We start from the raw sequence: 18,009 nt of genomic DNA, 5'->3' as shown, positions 1-18,009 counted from the left end.
TGTAAAATAAACTGTAGTCCCACTTTTTTTAAAAGTCAAAATAGATCTAACTGATGTTAACTGTTTCACAGCAGGGGCCTCGTTCTGGTTTCACACTGGTGTCACTGTTGATTTCAGAGGGTGGATGTGATCAGAATCAGGAATGTTAGTCCTTCCTTCTTACAATAGACTATTGGTGGTACGAGAATACTTAGCTTTTATATACTGTCCTGCTTTACATCTTCAAAGCACTAGAGAGATATGAGCTATTCACCATGAGACTCATCTGAAGCAAATGAGGTAATATGATCCTGTGTAAGAAGTAGGAAGCTTGAGAGGGAAAAGGCGAATTTGTGATTGGATCTTTTTGAGAAAGCAACTTAGCATGCAATATCAGAGCTCCGGACTCCTACTATAAGCAAAGTCTGTCGGACTACCTGGCCTCACTGAGCAATCAAGTGAGCGCTAAAGAGGGCTTTACTTTCTTTATTCCCGAGTGTGTCTAAGTGTCTTCTCAGCCTTTTGTCTCCAACTGGTCTTGAAAAACTCTATTCCTTGCTGGTCAGAAACTCCCGAGTAGTTCCTGGGGCTGGGAAATCTCTGAGAGTGCAGCTCTTGGTGGTGCAGAGGTCTCTGAATACCTGAGAAAAGGGGAGCAACATAAAATTAGCTGAGATAATACAGCGAGGTGCCTACTCCTGACATGCAGCATAAAAGCCCATGAGGAATAAGCAAGAGCTGAAGTGCATAACTCTGAACGCAGAAATGATGTTTAGTGGGGACTGTATGTGTAACACAGTATGCCTGTACCTCTGCTGGAAGCGTGATTGCAGCCCACCTTGAGTGCCCGGGCATGGTGGCCAGCAAGGAAGGGGAGAGACGGCAGGAGGATGCAGGTGAGCGTGGCTGCTAGTGAAGGTCACCAAGCTGGTCGTGCCGACGCTGCAGCCTGCGCCTCTGCCTGGCCCGGCAGCCGGGCTCCCGGCCCCAGTGGTGCCGCGGGAACGGCAGTACCGAAGGACACAGCTGTTCTGCAAAGAAAGAGAAAAGGGGGGGTAAACAGAGCGAGGTGTCAGTCTGCATCCATGCGAAGAGTGTGGCAAAGGATATTTTTTGGCTGAGATTGCAAATAGTTATAGAAGAGGGAACAGGCACCTACTGGCATCTGTTTCAGACCACCATCAGGGGAAAGAAGCAAGAGTGGAAAACTCTTGGAGCAGCTTAGATAGTGTTGAAAACCTCAAAGCAGTAAACCCACAGAGAACTTAAAATTCATGGAAGTGCAAGGTAAAAATATGGCCAGATAAACACTCTCAAAGAACTTTCTAAATTACATGAAAAACAGTTTTATAGAAAAGAGGTGACAACATCCTGGATTTACCTAATTTCTGCAAACACTTTTTCTTTAAAAAATCTCCTGGTTGTTCAGCAAAACCCTCAAAGCTTTAGTGTTTGGGGTTTGGATTTTCTTCCTTTTTGTTAACTTTTCTGAATGTTTTCTTTTTTCATGATTTTTTGGTAACAAAATGGAAAAGAAAATGAGGCATTTCTGGGAACGGTGGGAAGAGAAAGAAAGGAAAGTGAGTGGAGAGAAACCTAAGGGTTTTCAGGGGAAAAGTTAAACCCCGTTTTTTCAAACACTTTCCCTTAGTAATGGAGAAAGACAAAATACGGGGAAGATGGCACAGCAGCTGGGAACGAGCGAATGCAGCCTGCTTTACCCGGGCCTGGGAAGCGCAGGAAGCGCCACGGTGCGGCAGTGCCCAGCTCCGGAAAGGGAAACTCCCGTGACCCTCGGTCAGAGGGCTGCGGGCTGGGAGCGTGGCGTGGGGAAAAGGTGTCTGCAGAGATGATCAGAAGGAAGTATTTGGTGGCAAACAAGCATAATGAGTAAGAAATGAATCTGGCAAATGTGTTGTGGAAAGGAGTCTATACTTCTGCAGCTGCTGGCAATTCTTCGTAGCGCCGGGCGTGCAGGCCCCCTGCACCCTTTCGGGGCTGCATCCCTTTGGCTCTTTCCGTCTCTGTACAGATGGTTTGTACTGTTGTAAAAAAGCTTAGCTTTTTCCTTCTTCTTATACAAAGGCCAAGGAAAACAATTGCCACAAATCCTTGTAGCTCATCACATTCATGTACACTGCATATTTTCAAGAAAAAATAAACTATTTTAGAAAGGCAATGGAGAACTCTAAGTATGTATAACCGGTGCAGTTTTCTTCTGCATCCTTCCTTGTTTAAAGTTGTAATACCATGTACTCTTGTCTTCCTTCAGGGCAGTAAATAGCCTATATCTGGTTGTGTTTGGGTGAGTGCAATAACCACTACGAGTTCTCTGAACAAACTTTGTCTGCATCACTGCTGAAAGGCTCATTTCATTACAGGCACTAGCAGACCCCTTCGGGGGGTTAGGTTTATACCCCATAAATCCCAATTTGCTGGGACACACTTGCCTTTTTAAATGTGCAGAGAACCCCGGGTATATTTTATTGATCACAAAAAATTTGTTAATATTATAAATAAACAAAGTTTCTTCAGAATGTGCAACTGTGACAAGTAGAATTTGGTTTGGTTTTGTCCCAACAAGCAGCCACCAGCGTAACTGTTCAGAGGAATGAACAGCATCTGGAGTAAAGACAGAGTGGGATCAGTGGAGATAATGTAGATAAACCTGCTCAGAACAATTGTTTGTTGGAAAAATGAAACTGGAAAGATTGCTTCGCTCTGACGAAATGTGTGTGTGTTGTGTTGAGTGAGATACTGTTGAGAAGAACTTGTCAAAGGTATGAATGTCAGCTAAGGGTCGGGATTTCACTGAAAGAAATGAGAACAAATTGCCATTTGTGTCTTTAAAAAACTCCACTGAAATCAATGGCAACCAGAAATAAAAACATATTTCTGTATGATGAAATAAAACTATCCCAAAGATTTTTTTTGTATATATATATATATATATATGTATATGTATATGTATATGTGTAATCACTTTACTCCTCCAGACAATGTCCACTGTAAACGTATATTGATGCCCTGCAGTACGATGCAGAACGTACTCGTGTGTATAACGTGAAGTATAGTTGCTCTAAAGATTCATGGTTTTCCAATCAGCTAAGTACATTCCGTTAGTTATTGTGTGACCTTGTAGAGATACAACTACCTCCCATGCTGCTGAGAAGTCACTTGCAGGAAAAATTGTGGCCTTTGTATCTTCTCAGAAACAAATGGTGGAGAACAGTCTTGCCAGACCTTGAGATTTTGAAGTGGACAGCATTACAGGATTAATTGTTTGATACTTCTTCTGATTAGTGTGTTGGTTATGAGCATTTCTATTAGTGTTTCAAGGACTTAACTACACTGTATCACAGTGTCACTCAAATATACTTAAGCATCTCTCAGTGTAATTGTATAATTAAAACGCTGTCTGGCTGCTTGTGCAAAAGCTTCTGTCTCCATTGTACGGCAGCTCAGTTATCCGGAGCAAACCCCGTGAAATTCTAGCCCTCCCCGAAATGCTTGGCGATAGCGTGCCAGCTGGTGCGTCATGGTTGTCACACAGGTCTTCCTCTCCCGTGGAAATAAGCCCGGGAAGGGGCAAGTGCTGCTTGGTCCTGAAGCCCCCAAGGTAGATCCCTGCAAAAGTCCCGGGAGATGAGGATGAGGCAAGGGACAGCCCGGGCGGCTGGCGCTGCGCCGGCTTCCTTGTCGCGCCCCGCGGCGTTGCAAAAGCCAAAGCGTGGTCCGTGTTTCATCCAGCAGCTGGGCTGCTGTAAACCCCGCCACAGCCACTGGGCCGTTTCTGTAACTCCCTCAGCTCTGGGTTTTTCGTGTCCAGCTGCCTCCTCCCGGTTAGATCTCAGCGCCTGCTGTTCCCAGGGGTGGCGCTGGCAAGCGCACGCTGGGCAGCGTTTTGGGGTTCAGGGGCACCGGCCCACTGCTTTGCTGCTTTCGCCAGGGCCTTTTCGCTGACAGCGGTGTGAATACCGTGGCGTGAAGGAGATGATCAGGCAGCTGAGCCTTGGCCAGTCGCTTCTTTGTACTCCTCAGTGCTTAGAGTGAGAATTGCAAGCGTGTGGGTGCTTGTAGGCTAGTGCTGTAGTGGCTGCTGGAAGCAAAGGGTTAAATTCCTTTTTATTCCTAATGCCCTTGCCAAGCAAACTTCATGACCTGGCTTTTTTTTTTTTTTTTTTTTTTTTTTCCCTCTCTGAAGCGATTACACTTTACTGCATTAGGATGTAGCAAAAGCTTTCGTGTCTCAGAATGGTTCACTACCAGATACTGACATGTTCCACATCTCCTGTGGCTTTCCCAACACATCAGGGATGTGGACCTCCTTCGGTTTTCTCATTATGCCAAATAATGAAATGTGGAAATAATTCTAATCCTTTCTTCTGGTTGTGCTGTACCTCTGAAAATATGATAAACTCAATCCAATTAAAAGTCATTACCTCTACAAGGCTCAGTCTCTATCTATAACCTTTGTTTTATAATTCACTCTGTTATCTGCCTTCATTATAATTTGGTGGAATAGTCATCTTTTATTACTGTTTTCTGTTAGAAAGAGGCATGTGATTTCCAGTGCTACTTGGTGACACATCTCAGTTTAAAACAGTAAAGGTCTACTAATGAGTAAAAAGAAGTTCAGTTACACTGATTTATTACATTGAGATAAAGTTTCATTTACATTGATTACAATACTGTAGGTTTAAGTAATTGTTTTGATTAAAAATGTTCTTTTGCAGCAATATTTTCTCACCATGTCAATGGCTGTTCAAGTGCATTACCTTTTCTGTCTTACTGCAGTTGATACAGTTTTACTCAAATTTTGTTCCCAGGCAGTATTTGCTAGGTTGGACTGAGCAATAAAAGCTATATATAAAGTGGCTGATCTCACTAACTCGTATTTAACCTTTCTGTCCTTAGTTTTCTCCTAAACATATTGGCTTCTCATGCCATGTCAGTGGGTGAACATATGTCAAGTTTACCATCATGGCAATAAAATAATGAACAAAAGCTGGGGCCTCTAATCCAGTTTCCTGCCTTACTAATGGCCGGTACTCAGTGCTTACAATTTCAAGGCAGAATTGTTTCCTTGAGTCTACTCCATTTAAAGAGCGTTGTGAAGGGAGTTAGTATTAGCTACAGCAACACCACTCAGCTGAAATATTTTACTAAAATACAAAGTTAAGCTATTAGTTAGAGTGGCAGCACACGCTGGGCTGCCTCCGCAGACGGCGTGCATCTTTACAGAGTCAGTGCAAGCTGTGAGTCTGGCCCACAGTATATCAAACCTTGCAGCTGCGTTTCCCTCTTCTCTTACCCCCACTGCGTGTAACCCGGAGAAGATTCTGAAAGCCAAATATATATTTATTCCACTGAGGAAACTTTATCAACCTGCACCAAAGTTTATTGGCACTAGCTGGTGATATAATGGGTAGTTTAAACCCTGCTAACTGTGAATAATTTTTCAACAGTGTTTATGATTGCAGTAGATTTTAACAGACCAGAAGTACAGATAACATAAATATTTCTACCAGAGATGATTGTCCTGGAACTATAAATAAAATTAGACTTAGCTTGTAAATAAATTCAGTGTGTGCCAGCCAACATTTATAATTCTTTGTTGCTGCATGCAATACAGTAATTCATAAGGAAAATGTGCAGGGACATAAACAGCCAAATTTTGCTTTTCAGTTACACAGGTGCAACTTCCCCTGACATCAAGGAGAGTGGCTCTTGTGCAAATGAAAGCACGGTTTGACCCATAGTCTCACAGTGCTGGCCCCTAATTAAAAGACAGCGGCTGGTCCACATCAGAGGCTTTTGACTGTGCTACTCAATTAGACATGAAAGACACTAGACAGAGCACCAAATGCTACTAGTTACTGTATAGGCTAATACTGAGAATTTCCAGAAACGACGCACAGTTCCCTTTGCAGTTACTGTATTATGACTTTGCTGGTCTAGTACTACCACTTAGCAGAGTTGAAATTATCCTTTCCTGATGCTCTCAAGTGTGTATAACTTAGCTTCTGGTCTGCCTGCAGACATATTTCTTCCAGGCGTTTTGTACTTACCCTTCCTTTAGGAGCTCATGCCTTCTCACACTGAGTTTCTCGTTTTTAGTTTGTTATGCAAATAGAATAATTTAAAAAGTAAAAGCCTGCTTTGCACACAATGAAGTTTTTTTTTTTTTTTTTTTTTTTTGACAGGTAATGCTGATAACCGAGTTATTGTGAATTATCTGTATTTCTGTTACTGACGTGCATTTTACAATGACGCACAAACAGAAACCGTCCAAAGAACTAACTCTTTTGTACACTGGCGCCGGAGCAATAATCCACACTTAGTTCCCTTTTCATTTCAAATACACGATTCAGGCCGCAGTGGAGCAGTCTAAAAAGTTGGTCATTTTTGTATTCTTCAACCTTTTTCACATTCCTTTGTCTCTGCAGGCTATTGCTACAACTCCCTCTTCTGCTGGCTGGGCATAATGGTTTTCTTTATGCGAAGCTCTGTGCTGCAAGAAGGGCTTTCTGTCGTGTAGCGACAAGGGGGAAAGGAAGCTTTATCGAATCAGCTGTGAAAATGCCATCTGTAATCTGCAGAATAACAAGCATAAAAGGAATGCTAAAATCTGGGCACCAGATTTTGCTCTCATTTTGTTACATTAGTGTCAATCTGTAGAAAATCTACTGACTTCAGCTAACTCCAGGACAGACACTGATCTTATTTATTCTTTGGTGGAAGTCTAAACTAATTACTCTGGATTTAGCAGCCATATAACAGAAATCAGAATCTGGCCTTTGGGACAAATGACAGCCCACTGTATAGCAAACTCCAGGGTCCGATTCTGCAGCCCTTACTCTCATCGAACAGCCCATATGCAAGCAAACAGGATTTGCTGCTGGGGCTGTCCATGTAAGCACCGTCTCAGCTGCACTTTGTGTAGCTTTCAGAGCTAGACCTCTTGAATGTGTTCTGGATAGCTTTAGTTTTCTCTTGCTTGTTTTAGGCTCAAGTATGAAAAATGATTCAAAACTTCTTCAGGCACTGCCCTTATCCTTAAACTTGCTGATGGTCTCTCTGGTTTTCCAACCAAGATTTCTATTTGTAAACCATTTTTTCTCTCTCTGGTTAGGTTTCTGATTTTTACCTAACTGGGAAATACTACCTCTATTCTTTTGAGTCCTACATCAATTCTCATTTGATTAGGTATGTATGATGCTTTTCACAATGGGATCCTGCATGGGGCCACCAGACTGGGTTATAATACAAATAATAATAAATAATTGTTATTAGATCCAGCTCTACAGAACAGCTCTGTGAATAGGGAGTGGCACAAACTAGTTTCAGGTACATTAGCTGATAAAACGTTCATGTAGTGCAATGTAGTTCTTGGCTAGAGTCCTTTCTGTGTCTGAAGACAGCAATCCAATCTCTTGTGTATATTTCCAAAGTTAAGGATCTTTTTCACCTTCTTCTCGAGAGGACATAAAAGAGGCCATCTCTAAACCATACCTACTCAAGTGCAAGAGTGTTAGGTGGCTCCCATTTAGTTGATCATGGGGTTAATATACCTTCAGAAGCTAATGGATTTCCTTTTCTTATTCTTCAGCTCTTCCTTACCTCCTGCATTCGGTACCTATGTGGATATATAATAGGTTCCTGCCTATAACAGTCTTTTCTTTAATACCTGTTCAAACAGAAATTAAGATAAAAGTGTCCCAGCTGTATGCAACAGGAAGTGCCTGCCTCCTTTTTAGATAGGCTTGCAAATAATCTGTGTTGATTTCCTCGGTACTCAATAGAAACATTGGGTCAAATATAAATGGACTCCAGTCTCTTTAAAGTGTCCGATTCAGGATGTCGTGATACAGTTATGTTCTCCCTGGCTTTACTCAGGACAAGAAACTAATTCTCCTCATGGTGACATGCCCCCACAAAAGCACTCATTAATGCATGACTCACCAAAGACTCACGTCAGACGTGCTCATCAGCATTAGCAGAGCTCAGAAATCCTGACATATGATATACTTCTCCTTATCCAACAGAGATGGGTTCCTCCAGGAGTCTACTCACTGTGGCTAAGGTCATCTTTCTCACATTTGTGAAGTTGCAGGCGTGAACCTTCCTCTATCTTTTCAAGTGGAAAGAGCCACTTCCACTTTTATCTCAGCTCTTACTTTATCCTGCTCTGAAGATGATGGAATTAGAAACACTTCTGAAGTAGGCTCTCTAGATGTTTTTGCTTCCAGCTTACCTCCTCCATCCAGAGTAATCAGCCATCCAGTTTATGATTAAGTCATTGGTGGTCATGTGCATAACTGCAAGTGATGGATTTATGTGCTAGAGAATTTATCAGTCATTAGTAATTTTGGCAATAAATATATATATATGTCCTCATGCATAAACTGGCTAAAGAAAGGGAGAATAGATAATCTGGGAAAAGGAGAAGGGAAAACTGATGACATTACAAAGTTTTCTGTAAAAGTAGGCGTATGTATCTGCTACAGGCTGGTTTGTCTGAAGTTCTGGGTGCAGCTTTGATCTTTGGAGGATGTGTGAACTTTGAGCAGTAGTTCAGTAGTTCTGAAATAGTCAATATTCTATAGCTCTGAAACACTCATACTTCTGTTAGGCTGAAGTGTCTCTTTCTAATATGTAATGCTGTTGTGCGGCATTTTAGCTACAGAAAGACCCAGTTTCATTTAATGTGTGGCCCAGTGTGCTTTTAAAAAATAACAGCCTTTGACTCATTAGCAGTTGCAGCTAGCTGGAAAGCAGTTTTGGTTGCATTCAGTAACCTCTGTCTCCCTCATTCATTAGTGCCTCCTATTTAATTCCGTTTGGAGAGGAAGAACGCGCTAAACTGTTAAGGAGCCGTCCAAACGGACGGAAGTCCTCTCCTCCCAGCTATGCACGGGAGCTCTCTCGGTCTTGAAATGACCCCAGGCCCCCGAGTTAGAGCAGTAGCCTTGGCACATAATTCTCCCGTCCTCATCAACCGCATCCCCAGCACATGGCCACGTGGACTCTTTCCTGCTGGCGTGCAAGGTTGTGTCAAAAGTGCAAATGCAGGTGTCCACCCTGGTCTTTTAGCAGCAATTAACCTTTCCTCCTGGGTTTCCTTTGAAGCTTACTCATGTTTTTATTGCAAAATAGCAGTCAAGAATTTTATAGAGACTAATATCTAAACTTCCACATTACCTAATCTCATCTGTTCCCTTATCAGGGGCCTCAGTTTTATTTCATTCCGATTCTAACGGGGATAATTATTAGGCTTTAAAGAAGCCATCTTGAATTTCAAAACTGCAGTGCTGTCCGTGTGCATGATTTGCTCTTCACTTAGAAAATGACGCGTGGAAGCACAGCCCCTTTGTCTAATTCGAACCTCGCAAAGGTTTTCTGGCAGCCAGTAGCCCACAGCTTCACTGGAACCTTCTGATCCATGCTGGTGTAACCTGCAGAGAGGGTCGTCCCACATCCTTGCGAAAGGAAGACTAGATTCTCAGTAAATGCACATTGATTTCAGCATAGCTCCTTCTATCAGTAGTTTTGCAAATACGTAGACATCTCTCTTCTTTGCTGGTTGCAATTCAGCTTCTTGTTTATTTTGAGGTTTTAAAATGTATTTTTGCTAGCATACATTGCTATTTCAAGCAGAATAATATTTTAGCACTGTTAAGCTGCAGGGTATAAATGCATATTATATTTTCCAGAGCTTTCAAGCTGAAAGCCCATTTTTAAATACGACATTGGGTGTGGCTGCTGGAAATCAAAGGAGTCACAATAGACTAGCGCAAATGGATTTGTCTCACTGCCAAACTTCCAGAGGCCAATTTATCAGCTGCAGGTTTGACCCTATATGGCTAAAACTAGTGTAACCAGAATGACTGAGATAAGTATAACTGAGGCCTCTGAGTCTGCGAGAGAGAAATTAAACTGGACTGTCCCTGGAGGAGAAGAAACATCTGCAAACCTGTATTCGCTAAACGTTGAAGGGCTCCGTTTATGCCAGCCCAGGGACAGAATGAGCTGAAGAGCAGAGCTGGGTGGCACGTGGCGTTGGGAGGCACGGCATTAAGCAAGGTGGCCCCTTCTGGGAAAGGTGCCGCGTGGGTCCTTGTGCTTGCTGCTTCTGAAGGCAACTGGCTGAGCTGCTTCGGTGCGTTACGGATGAGAGTTAGGGGATAAAGGAGCAGAGTGGCCACGGGGCAGATGGAGAGCCTTGGTTTTTACGGGGGACTGTTTGGCGGAAGGGGAAAACAGCAATGAACATGACTAAGACTTTTTAAGGTGTTTAGGTGTCAGGCACCCAGCTGTCATAGAAAATCAGTAGGATTTAGATGCTTGAAGTCTTAAAAAAAAAAAAAAAGAAAAGAAAAAAAGAAAGAAAAAGCCCTCACCCTTCCAGTGAGCCATGTGCTTATCATCATCCAGATCACTTTCTTTGTGTGATTTCTTTTCCGGCACCCCATGTGTATACAAGTTTTTTTTTTTTTTTTTTTTTTTCCTGCTTCAAAACCAGCTGAAGTTTTTTAGGCAGAGCTGCAATCTAAACAGTCAGAGGGAAGAAACCTGAATGGGAGCTAGCCCGTCGTGCCTGGACGTGCTCTTGCTGCTGGCCTAGCGGTGGCAGGGAGGCGCACAGGGACACGGGAGGCCCAGCCCTGCCTCTGCTCTCCTCTCCTGCCGCAGTCCAGTTTTTCTGCACACGCAGGCAGAGCAGCATTTGCAGCTAGCAGCAGTGCCGTGGCGTGATGGAGATGGCGACTAGTAAGAGTGCAGAGAAGCGAAGTGAATCAAGGCATCCGGGTAAAGATCCGTGCCTGTCCTTTCCGTGTCTCGTTGCCAGTCCCCCAGCAGTTCAGGCTGAGTCTTGCAGTGGATTACCACTGGACAGTAAGACCATTAGCAGGGTGAAAGAGCAGGGTCCCTGTATTAGCACTTTCCCTCTTGGGCTCACTTTGATTAGTCTTTGAGCATCTTTGCAGAGCTCTGCACTTCTGAAGCAGAAGCAATGGAAAAACCTCTTTGTATCTGTCTCATTCAGTGGTTGAGTCGGTGAGGATTTTCTACTTAGATATTAGAAAAGTGATAAACTAATCAATATTGGGTTCAGTTAGTAAAGTGCGGGGGGAGTCCGCCAAACCAGAGGCTAAGGGAACGGGTAGCTGAACTTTCTTATGACATGCATGTGGTCATAGTCAGTGCCACATAAAAGAAAGAAAAACAGTTCATGGCTGTGAATAAATTGCTCACAGATGAAGAATCTAGTTTGCCAGTCATGTGATGGGAGCAATCTATTCAAATGATTTGTTATGTCTCAGTGTTTGTCTCAGGCAGTACCAGCAGCAGGAAAGTAGAGATACAACATTGTTAGATAATATGTAACAAAGAGGTGAGAGATAATGGGCTATGACCAGATTTCAGTGGAAAAGGCATACAGTGCTAATCTACCATGGATGGTTTCTTTAATGAGCAAGAAATTGAAAGAACATTTTAAGGGTCCTATTTCTTCCCTGAAACAGTATCGTTCTGAACGCCAAGCATAGCATAGCACTTGAATAGCTGGGCCAACCATATTATGCAAATATTCTCATGCTCAGGTCTTAAATATCCAATCTCTCAGCTTTTTTCCCTGGAGAATAGTATTCTCACCTTCTATTTTGGATAAAATTAATGAGCATTGGTGTGTGGGAAAAGTATGGCAACATTAATGAAGTTAAATGAATGTAAAAAATTAAAGAGTTTTTTAGTTAGTTTCTCATTTTTGCTCCTTTTGCTTATATTACTGAGTAGATACTGTGTTCCTGGTGCAACTAAATCCCTACTGACGTTGCTCTGAATTTTTGGACTGAAGGGAATTTACAGTCAGCCTTAGGGTAATTAAGGCTGTCAAAAATAGTGGGTTTTGTGTTTTTTTCTTTCCTCTTTTTTTTTTTTTTTTTTTTTTTTTTTTTGATTTGCTGGTTAAGCCCCAGAGATCTTTTTTTAATGTGTTTTGGATCTGCCCCAGTTTTTATAACTAAAGGAGAAGGTTCAGGTTCTCTATAAGGTGCTATTTGGATCCTGAACTTATATAGACCATTCAGTTTCTTGGAGGTCAGTGGCAGACACTGATTTACATCAGCTGCAATTCTTGCCAATAGTTATGTGGTAGGCTGGATCCTTTCCTCTAAAGACTAATTGGAGACCATCAAACTTAATTTTGGTACTTTAAGTTCATTCTGTCTCTGTGAAAGGCCACTAAAGCTTTCCTGCTTTTCCCTTCTCTTCGATTTCAGTTGTAACGCATAATACTGGCTTTCAATTGCAGTTTCAAAGAGTATGCTATGCAAAGCGCTGTATCTGGACCAGCTTGGACAATGGGGTGTGCCTGCATGTACATCTGTATGTAATTCGCTCACCAACGCGAGGCTTGTGTTCAATGATGTAAACCACTTTTGATGTCAGAAATATTAAGAAAAACTCTGTGTACCTCCAGCCCTACAATAGGGAAAAGGTTCAGCTCCTTTCAGGATGAGGCTCTGCTGTAGGACTGGTGATTGAGGAAGGCGCCACCAGCCTACTGAACTGTCCTTTCTATTTCATGTGCAGACTGAAGGAGTTTCATATGCAAAATCTGTCAGTATATTTCTCTACTTCAAATTCCAATGTTTGGATTTATTTTTTAGGTGATGAATGCTTGTATGAAAGCTTTCCTGAACTTCCTCTGGAGGAAGGACCAGAAGCTGATGGAGAAGCTGCAAATGTCCAGTGTCCAACGTCCCTCAGTGTTCAAGAGCCATCTTCTCCAGCAACCTCCAGCGAAGCTTTCACACCAAAGGACAGCTCTCCTTACAAGGCTCCAATATACATTCCTGATGACATTCCCATTCCTTCAGAGTTTGAGCTGCGAGAATCCAACATTCCTGGAGCAGGATTAGGGATATGGACCAAAAGGAAGATTGAAGTAGGGGAAAAGTTTGGCCCTTTTGTAGGTGAGCAGCGGCCACACCTTAAAGATCCCAGTTATGGTTGGGAGGTAAGAGACACTTCACATTCTTTCAGTCTGTTGAACTCTCCTGAATGTTTGTAAACACAGAGGTATTTGCAGAATTTGAGTTCTATCCTGCGGTAGCCAGGGAATATTTTGTTATACTGAGAGTGTTTTGTGGACTTTTGGTGCTTTCTTCATGAGAATTGTGTAAGTGTAAGCTCAAAAAAAAAGGGGGGGCAGGAATTATTGTTGCTCTTCATGCATGATGTCTGTCTGAGTGGATACCAACAGATCCCCTCTCTTTTTGTGGGGAAGAGGAAGAAGTTGTGCTATCAGAACTTTTCTGCAACATTTTCATCTTGCTTTTCTGCAGTTCTGCAGTATAACATATCCGTAGATGAGGATTTGTAAATTAAAAAATGGCACTGTACTGTCTGAAAACAAAATGGATGCTGCTTTTGGTGTTGTCAGTCACCACTTTCTGTTGACAACAATTAGAATAGCTGTAAAATCTTTTATTGTTTGCTAAATTAGTATTGCAAAACCTTCTGCTACTCAGGGACTTTGAATGCTAAGGGTTTGATCCTGGTTCCATTTACGTTAGTGGGAATTTTGCCATTAATTCAATGAAAGTATGTTTGGATCCTAATGTCATAAAGCTAGTACACGTGGGAACGATGTGGATCATGTTACTTCTGCAGATGCTCTGAGAAATGTTTTTTGTGAAGGAGTTCAAGGCCTGCTTTTTTGAGTACCATGGCTACATCTCACTTTCCCTGCCTTCTGGGGGCAATGTGTGCTCCTCGCTTGGACAGTCCTGTGAAGATGGACAGGTTGCAAGTCCACAGCCAGATGAATTGCCGTGGTGCCCATTCTCCTTTTGGAGCAGTTGGCAGTGCTCACACTTTGCAGTCTTGCTCTCCAGGGACAAAGGTTATATTAGTGCTCCTTGCCCTGTGTTTACAAGGTGTGTCCCCGCTGAATTTTCTCTTTTGGGGTCATGGGAAAGAGATTTTCTCTTGTATCTGGTACTAAACAATGTCCTCAGTGTCTCATGGTGTCCGAATGCACTGAGCTCTAAGCGATACATGTTGTCAGTCATCTAATAGTACATTAGTTGAACCCCTCACCTGAATCCTTAGGTCTCTGTGGCACATAAGTGGCTTTTAAGCTGAAGAAGATCATAGATTTTTTCCTTAGTGTTGGTATAATGTGACATAAAAACATTCCTTCATAGTTTTATTCATAGTTTTAACAATGTGTGGTAGAAATAGAGTACAATCTTGGTTTTCCATCTGTACTTTTCCTTTGAATAACAAGGTTCCTGATAAGAGGAGAAGTTTGCATGACTCTCCAGGGGCACAACTGACCTTTGGATAGCTGGGAGTTTCATCTTCCCAGGAAAAATGGAGTTTCACTGTGGAGCAGAGCCTCAAAGATAGGGTGGATAATAAATGTTTGGTTTGCTTTTAGCTATCAATGAATACTCAGTGAGTTCATTCCAAACTTTCCGTCCAGTTGTTTAAACACTTGTGAGACCTGTGACAATATGACAGAATAGTGTCAAGAGAAATTATAGACTTGGCAGAACTCTATAAAGTTAACAGACCCTGATGCAATATAATTGCTAGTGAGAAATCTTTATTCTTTGAACAAGGCACCAGGAAACCATAAAAGCTGACTTTTAGCCACACCACAATTAATCTCAGATATCAATAACAGAAATTTAAGTAAAACTGCTGAGACGCTACCGCAAATGCAGGTTTAACACATTTCAAAATTAGTGCATTTTAGGATGGATCCTCAGGCAGTATAGCACTGCTGAAATCAAGAGAAACACACCTTCATTTTCCCATCCATAGATATTGATACTGTACTGTAATAGTAGAAACTGGATTTTAGGGTTCAAATATTTAGGATTGGAAGCTACTAAATTCAAACAAGAAAAGCATATCTGGATACTGAAGGAAGCTCAAATGTCACACCGAATCACTCTCAAGCTGTAGGACTCATGCCATTTGAACAGCATGATGTATTTGGGGCAGCTGGGGAGAAGCTACTGGAAAATGTTGGAGGAAAATCACACAAAATCAGCAGCCAACTGCATCTGCAATTTGGCCACTCATCTAGAAGTACTCCACAATGCTCAAGGAAGCTTGAAACAGAATATTTCCCCCCAAAATGATTTAACTACCTTGACTGTAATTGAAGGGAGACAAATACTAGTTACCACAGTTTACACAATGAGCAAAATCGCAAGTACTGAAGATTAAATCTAAGGGACAGATGTGGAGGATCTAGTTATGTTCAAAAAGACCTCGCCAGTGCCTATCCCAGTCCCACCGTTGATGATCATGCTGGTCTGGAAACTGCATTTTCCTTGGACCTGTGACTTGGTATTTAAAAAGGGAGGAAAAACCCCTGTTAACAGCATTTGGGCTCAGGTATGGGCTCAAAGTGTGGGATAGTGAGGAGAAAGCTATCATTTAGTGATGCTTTAATACAATCTTTACAAAATACACTTTCCTGGTGTAATTTTTTCTGCCTAAATGGTCACCGTTGTGAAACTGGGCATGTCTCCTGCCAGGTGCAAGAATGTTGGTTAGTAAACAGGCATGGTGGGTTCAATTTGCTGATACCAGAGTGAAATTTTGTCACTGCTTTCAGTGGAGAAAGGATGGAGCCGAAGATCCTGTATGGTACTAACTGTGGATTTCAGTCATTTCATAGTGTGCGGGGGTTTAAAATCTCTTTACAATTATACTGAAGTTGCTTATCTTGTGGACTGCCCTGACCTAGCTGTTGTCGTGATACTCTTTTCTGTTCAATTATACATAAATCCTAGGATGGTTCCTGGTGGTATAGAGGTAAACTGTGGTGACTTCAAAGGGACGATGGATCACAGACTTTCACCGTAGCAGACGGTGGCTGCCTGCCCTGCTAGCACTGCTGGAGAGCCCAAAGAGCTCAGCGACAGGGGCCCGGAAAGCGGTTGAAGTGCTCGCTGGTTCCACGGGCCAAAACCGCATCTCACTGCACCCGCCGTACTCTTTGCTTCACCTCCCAAGTGCACCGCTCAGAAAAACACACAGCGGGTTTGCAGCAGTGTTCGTGGGCTCATTTAATTCTCCTGAATAGACTGCCCTACAAGAAGGATGATCAAGCTATTGGGAAATCAGTCTTTCAATTTTATCTGCATTTTTCTGAGCTTAAGATGAAACCTCTGAATATGCAATGATATTTGAGCTTCACAGATGCTGTACAGAAGGATATCTTTTTAACAAAAAAGATTGATATAACCATATCAAAATATTTTTATAAAGGAAGATTTGCTCCTTTTTAGCAATTATATATTATTACTAAGTCACCTAGGATATTAGAACTAGAAATCCAGAACCCTACACAGGCTTTGTAGGAAAGATCTAACTAAACCCAAATTTGGACCATAGCTACATTTTTTGAAAGGGCATTTTTAAAACAGGCTACGTGTTAAAGCCCCACACAAAAAGATTGCCCCAGTGTTGGGCATTTCCAAGTTGGAGATACTTCTAACTTTCAATTTTTGTGACTTGAGTCCATCTCTGTTGATACAAGGATGAGCCTGTAGTGGTTGGGAGAAAAGGAGGGAGCTGGAGGAATTGCTACTCTTAAATTTTGTGATTGATGCAGAAAAAATTGCCACTGCCCATACCTAGGAATTAGACTTAGGAATTTCATGGAGCCTGTTCATAAACTCGCCCAGGGAGCAAAACTCCCCGTGGCACTGAGGCAGGGGTTCGCCAGAGCAAGTCTGAGAAAACAACGTCCGTTGTGTCCACGCATTTACTTCGGCTATAAAATGCGCTGGGGAACAAAGAAAATTTGTTGTGATGTAGTTGTGCTTGGGTCATGATTGGAGTGCTGTAGACCAGTTTAAATGAAAAGCCATAAATTTGAATTTTATCTCATTTTGTGGGTCTAGCACTGAGCATTATCTAATCAGGTATTGGTTAGCTAAAGTACAAATCGAACTCGGGGTCGCCGGACAGGGGGAAAGGTCGAGCTTTTTTGCAGTTTGTCACTGAGGTTTTAGTATTTGCCGGCAGCCCGAATATCGGAGGGGGCCGGGTGGCTGTTGCTCGGAGATTGTTTGAAAAGGGAAAATTGACTGCTTCTTAATCAACAAAGAAAACAAGCTTTTAAGGGGATGGCAGTAATTTTTTAAACAAAAGCAAGAGAACGTGAATTTAGTGATTTCATCATAGTTCATGCCCTGCTATGAAAAACAACTTGGAGAGTATTTCAAGGAAGGCCTTTAAATAGGTCACTGAAGCAAATGCACCTATCTACCACCAGGGTCTTCCAGAGTAGGTCGAATATTCAGATTCAGGTCTTTTACTGTTACAGCAATCTCAAAGTCACATTCCTAGGCAGAATTTTTCTGCAGAGCTTTTTATCCAAAGGTTTATTTGATTTCTTTACTAGGATAGTAGAAACAGGAGCAATAAACTTGAATAAATCAAATTTGTAATAGAAGTAAAAACTATTTTAGCTCTTTATAAAATAACGTATAATCTGACTATAAAGCAGAGTATACTTTCCTTTCACAGCACTGAGGCCAAGAAACATCGCAGATTGGGTAATGTCTACTTGAACTGATGCATGAAACTCCTTTTAACTTTTAAATGGAAGTTAGGAGGCTATTTGGTTTTTTGTCCCCCTAACATTTTTGAAGTGGCCCTTTGGAGAAAGCTGGATAGCTTCTTAAGCACTGTTCTGGAGCAAGGGCTTCCCATTGATAGGGAAGGACTGGAATATTTGTAATTTTAAGTTTCCATTCTGTACTGTTTGGCTTTCCTTTGGCATTTTTTAAATTTAAATTTAGGTGTACTTGGAGGTTTTGATTGCCAGAAGTACCACCTATCTTTATGAAAAATAAACAGTAAGTTACCAAAGTGTCTAGAACTGGAATATAAAGTAAACGTCTTCAAATCCATGTTATAGTGCCTAAGCTGATAGGTAGATTTTACTGTCATTCCCAGCATCTGAAGACTTCAGCTGTGATTGGTGGG

At 42.0% G+C, this 18,009-nt stretch overlaps 1 protein-coding gene across 6 annotated transcripts in view; it reads left to right on the top strand.

Annotated features, from left to right (window-relative positions):
• The window catches only part of MECOM (MDS1 and EVI1 complex locus), a 359,475-nt gene that overhangs the window by 154,881 nt on the left and 186,585 nt on the right, over window positions 1-18,009 (top strand). For all 6 annotated transcript variants that reach the window (XM_062582197.1, XM_062582201.1, XM_062582198.1 and 3 more), the window contains exon 2: window positions 12,654-13,003. In XM_062582197.1, the coding sequence (XP_062438181.1) occupies window positions 12,654-13,003 (350 nt within the window). The remainder of the gene's footprint in view (window positions 1-12,653; window positions 13,004-18,009) is intronic.

The sequence above is a fragment of the Rhea pennata genome, chromosome 9 (assembly GCF_028389875.1).
Source record: "Rhea pennata isolate bPtePen1 chromosome 9, bPtePen1.pri, whole genome shotgun sequence".
Taxonomy (NCBI): domain Eukaryota; kingdom Metazoa; phylum Chordata; class Aves; order Rheiformes; family Rheidae; genus Rhea; species Rhea pennata.
Note: the sequence above shows the minus strand (reverse complement) of the source record. Positions and strands in the feature narration are given on the sequence as shown.